The sequence below is a fragment of the Taurulus bubalis genome (assembly GCF_910589615.1).
Source record: "Taurulus bubalis genome assembly, chromosome: 1".
Taxonomy (NCBI): domain Eukaryota; kingdom Metazoa; phylum Chordata; class Actinopteri; order Perciformes; family Cottidae; genus Taurulus; species Taurulus bubalis.
Window position 1 is genome coordinate 2,390,984 of NC_136589.1, and position 5,000 is coordinate 2,395,983.

General features: G+C 48.0%; 1 protein-coding gene across 1 annotated transcript in view; it reads right to left on the minus strand.

Annotated features, from left to right (window-relative positions):
* Window positions 1-5,000, minus strand: part of arhgap20 (Rho GTPase activating protein 20) — a gene marked incomplete at its 5' end in the record, with an annotated part of 64,065 nt that overhangs the window by 14,760 nt on the left and 44,305 nt on the right. The window contains 3 exons of the mRNA XM_079217850.1: window positions 1,602-1,711; window positions 2,428-2,592; window positions 3,127-3,317. Of these exons, the coding sequence (XP_079073976.1) occupies window positions 1,602-1,711; window positions 2,428-2,592; window positions 3,127-3,317 (466 nt within the window). The remainder of the gene's footprint in view (window positions 1-1,601; window positions 1,712-2,427; window positions 2,593-3,126; window positions 3,318-5,000) is intronic.

A 5,000-nucleotide genomic window follows, 5' to 3' on the forward strand; every position in this document is an offset into this window, starting at 1 on the left:
CTTCATGTCACCTGTCTGTCCTTCTACATGTCACCTGTCTCTCCTTCTTCATGTCACCTGTCTGTCCTTCTACATGTCACCTGTCTCTCCTTCTACATGTCACCTGTCTGTCCTTCTACATGTCACCTGTCTCTCCTTCTACATGTCACCTGTCTCTCCTTCTACATGTCACCTGTCTGTCCTTCTAGATGTCACCTGCCTGTCCTTCTTCATGTCACCTGTCTCTCCTTCTACATGTCACCTGTCTGTCCTTCATCATGTCACCTGTCTCTCCTTCTACATGTCACCTGTCTCTCCTTCTACATGTCACCTGTCTGTCCTTCTAGATGTCACCTGCCTGTCCTTCTTCATGTCACCTGTCTCTCCTTCTACATGTCACCTGCCTGGCCTTCTTCATGTCACCTGTCTGTCCTTCTACATGTCACCTGTCTGTCCTTCTTCATGTCACCTGTCTGTCCTTCTTCATGTCACCTGCCTGTCCTTCTTCATGTCACCTGTCTGTCCTTCTACATGTCACCTGTCTGTCCTTCTACATGTCACCTGTCTGTCCTTCTACATGTCACCTGTCTGTCCTTCTAGATGTCACCTGTCTGTCCTTCTTCATGTCACCTGTCTGTCCTTCCTCATGTCATCTGTCTGTCCTTCTTCATGTCACCTGTCTGTCCTTCTACATGTCCCCTATCTGTTCTTCTTCATGTCACCTGTCTGTCCTTCTACATGTAACCTGTCTGTCCTTCTAGATGTCACCTGTCTGTCCTTCAACCCGTCACCTGTCTGTCCTTCTAGATGTCACCTGTCTGTCCTTCTAGATGTCACCTGTCTGTCCTTCAACCCGTCACCTGTCTGTCCTTCTACATGTCACCTGTCTGTCCTTCTACATGTCACCTGTCTGTCCTTCTACATGTCACCTGTCTGTCCTTCTACATGTCACCTGTCTGTCCTTCAACCCGTCACCTGTCTGTCCTTCTAGATGTCACCTGTCTGTCCTTCTAGATGTCACCTGTCTGTCCTTCAACCCGTCACCTGTCTGTCCTTCTACATGTCACCTGTCTGTCCTTCTACATGTCACCTGTCTGTCCTTCTACATGTCACCTGTCTGTCCTTCAACCCGTCACCTGTCTGTCCTTCTAGATGTCACCTGTCTGTCCTTCTAGATGTCACCTGTCTGTCCTTCAACCCGTCACCTGTCTGTCCTTCTAGATGTCACCTGTCTGTCCTTCTACATGTCACCTGTCTGTCCTTCTACATGTCACCTGTCTGTCCTTCTACATGTCACCTGTCTGTCCTTCAACCCGTCACCTGTCTGTCCTTCTAGATGTCACCTGTCTGTCCTTCTAGATGTCACCTGTCTGTCCTTCAACCCGTCACCTGTCTGTCCTTCTAGATGTCACCTGTCTGTCCTTCTAGATGTCACCTGTCTGTCCTTCAACCCGTCACCTGTCTGTCCTTCAACCCGTCACCTGTCTGTCCTTCTAGATGTCACCTGTCTGTCCTTCTACATGTCACCTGTCTGTCCTTCTACATGTCACCTGTCTGTCCCTCTACATGTCACCTGTCTGTCCTTCAACCCGTCACCCGTCTGTCTGACTCGGTGGTCCTACCTCTGCACAGCTCTCGCCCTCTCTTCTTCCCCCTCTCCCTCCATCACATCCATCCAGCGCTCGTACAGATCCTCACTCAGCAAGCTGCCCGGGATGTTACGCAAGAAGTCCTGGGAGAGAGAGAGAGAGAGAGAGAGAGAGAAAGAGAGAGAGGGAGAGAGGGGGGGAGAGAGACTGACTATGAGCTCAATGATCAACCTCTGTGTTAATCATTGAGTCTATAAAATGCAGAAAACCAAATGTCTAGGAAGCATTCACACACTCACATTTAGCTTTTGAGAAGAAGTAGCCGGCAAATATTTCACTTTAATAAAAACTGGATAGTTTAGTTGTAAAAATATATTATTATTAAAACAGCCGCACACTGTGTAAAATAACAAGAAAAAAATCCCCAAATTCATAATTTATCTGACTGTTTAATCTGACTGTAGTTTCACTTCTTCATCAAGTGATGAACAACAATGCTTTTGTGAAGCTTGGTCCGTTGGCCTGCATGCTGAACAATGCAGCACCTTGTGTGTGTGTGTGTGTGTGTGTGTGTGTGTGTGTGTGTGTGTGTGTGTGTGTGTGTGTGTGTGTGTGTGTGTGTGTGTGTGTGTGTGTGTGTGTGTGTCTGTGTGTGTGTGTGTGTGAGACTGGCAGCCCGCCCGGCTGTGCAGAGACAGATTATCCCGTCTGGACTTCTGTGACTTTGGACGCACATCAGTCGCTTTCTGATCGTCTGGGTTTCAAACCGGTGAGACGAGGCAGCGCGTGCATGTGTGTGTGTGTGTGTGTGTGTGTGTGGGTGTGTGTGTGTGTGTGTGTGTGTGTGTGTGCGTGGTACCTTGAGGACAGCAGCGATGACGAACACAGACTGGTGTGTGATCTCCGGGTCCTCGGCTCCGTGGTCCAGCCGGTCCCGGAGCTCCCGGCAGGCTTTGGCCGCGGCGGAGCGCCTGAAGACGCCCCGGGTGTACGGGCCCTCCAGGGACAGGAACACCAGCATGTCCTGGGGGCCAGAAACCTTTATTCACTCATAAAGACCAGGAGGAACTTCTAATAGCAGCAGTAGTGCTCTGTGTGTTTTAAACCTGAAGGGATTAAGTGCATTTAGCTTTTTGAGTCCCTGCTGTTGGCTTTATATTTAAAAAAAATCTGAATTGTATCTGCAAAAACATGAAGAGTCTGATTCACTTTCTGCAGCTTCAGCTGGGTAATACAATGATTTATTTTTAGGGTGTTCAGGCATTAGGGTTCATAAAGACTGTAAGAGCAGAACTAGCTAACGTGGATCTGGTCTGGACTTCCTGAACGGCTTCTGTGGACCACGAGACCAGAGAGGAAACTCTGGATCGCTTATTCATCAGATTAAAATGTCACTTCCATGTCCATTATTTCTTTAATCCCTGACTCTGTCATTGAGTCCCAGCAGTAATCCAATCATAACAGAGTCTACTTCCACTACATCTCCCCTTTTCCCCCATAATACCCCCTGACCCCCCCCCCCTCCCGCTGGCCTACGCGACCCCGCCCCCCGGCTCACCATGACGGGCTTGGGCAGGCCGTGGTCTGGGGAGCAGACGGAGCTCAGCGGGCGTCCGAACAGCCGACCCTGCGTGGGGGACGGCGAGGTCGGGGACATCGGGGGCCCGTCCAGCTGCGAGCTGGAGCCCCTCCAGAAGGGCCAGTTGATCAGGGACCGCTTCCTCTTGAAGGACTTCTGCTGACCGGGCTCTGTGTGCGGGACAAGAGGAAGAGGTGAGCGGTGGCTCATGGGCGCTCATGTTTATGAACGCTTTGCTTTATTATGGACACACTGAGGCGGAGGAAAGAACCGCTGAGCTCTGGAGGCTCCGCCCCTCATCGGAAACAAAACCACCAGCTGAGAGCGGGCATCGGGGTTACATCAGTACCCAAAGTCCTTCCTTCCCGCTGTGTTATTAACCCTTCAGGGACTGAGGTCATTCTCTCGATTTTATATAATTTCTTAAATTCACTTTTTATAGGCACTTGCATGTCAGATACATGTTTCACATCAAACATTGCAGAACAATCTCAGCTCTCTATATAATGAGGCACCATTAAAGTGTAAAGAGAAAATATGACCCTAAAGCTGAAAAATGTAATCTCGATTTTGGAAATTCTTCACATCTCTTGTGAAAACATAACTTTACTCAGGTGGTATATCGGTTTAGGTGATGGAAATTGTTTTACCAAAGGTCTTAGGTTCACAAAAGTAGTGAAACATATGAATAAAATGGTAGATACATGTAAATAAATGTCTAAAACCAAATTAGTTATTCTATTGTTCACACCTTTCACCAAAATGATAAAATGGGATGAAATGACTTCACACTGCAGATCAAGCTTCATGGGGTGTGTGCAAATGAAACATGACCATTACAACTTTCAAATAAAATATGTATTATACATAGATATGTTTTTTGGGGACAGATGTAAAACTGTAAATAAGCTCTGCTCGTTATAACATTAAACGCTCATCGACCTCTGGAGCAGAACGCTGCAGAGGAAAAGCTCCCGGGGCGATGTGGAACATGTTGGGGGGAATAGATCAGTGTGACTAGATGCAATGTCATTAACACACACACACACACACACACACACACACACACTGTTACGTAAGACTCTGTTGTGCAGCTTGTGGTTGGCAGACTGCAGCCGCCTCGACTGGAAAACATTTTTTACCCTCAACTTGTTTTCCTCTGACCCCGCCACTCTTCCTCCTCGGCCCCCGGCCTCTTGTTTTTCTTCCTCCTCCTTCTCCTCCTCCTCCTCCTCCTCCTCAGGTCTCTCTCTCTCTCTCTTACGTTATGTTGTTTCTCTTTCCTTCACCTCCGCTGGCCTTTCAGACTGACTCAATCGCTGTGTCATCACTTTTTCCCTTTTCCTTCTTCCTCCTCTCACCCTCATCGTCCCTTCTGGGGTTTCTTCCTCTTTGTCTGTTGTTGTCATCCCGACCCCCCGCCGTGACCCCTCGTCCGCTCAAGTCTCTCTTTCCCACCGCTCTCCGGTTCTTCCTCGCCTCCTGAGTCATCCTCAACGCGACGAGCTCAAAACAAAGAGGAGTGGAAAGTGACAGAGATTCTGAGGAAGTGTCTGTCGTGCATTCATACTTCTGCATCCTCATATTTCCTCTTGTGGTTTCAAACAGAATCAGATTCATGGAATATTCCTCACAACACATACTTTAGCTGATGCCTATTGCTGACTGCAGCTTTAAACCCCAAATTTTTGTTTTGCAACTTTTCCAAGAAATTGCGTCTTTTTTTTCACACTAAACCAAAGAAAAATAACAGAATGATGATTTCATGTGAGGACGGGTAAATGCTGCGGTCTCACATGACTTCTCATCAATTTCCTTCAGTGTGGTTTGACTCTTTCTCCCTTTAATTGCAT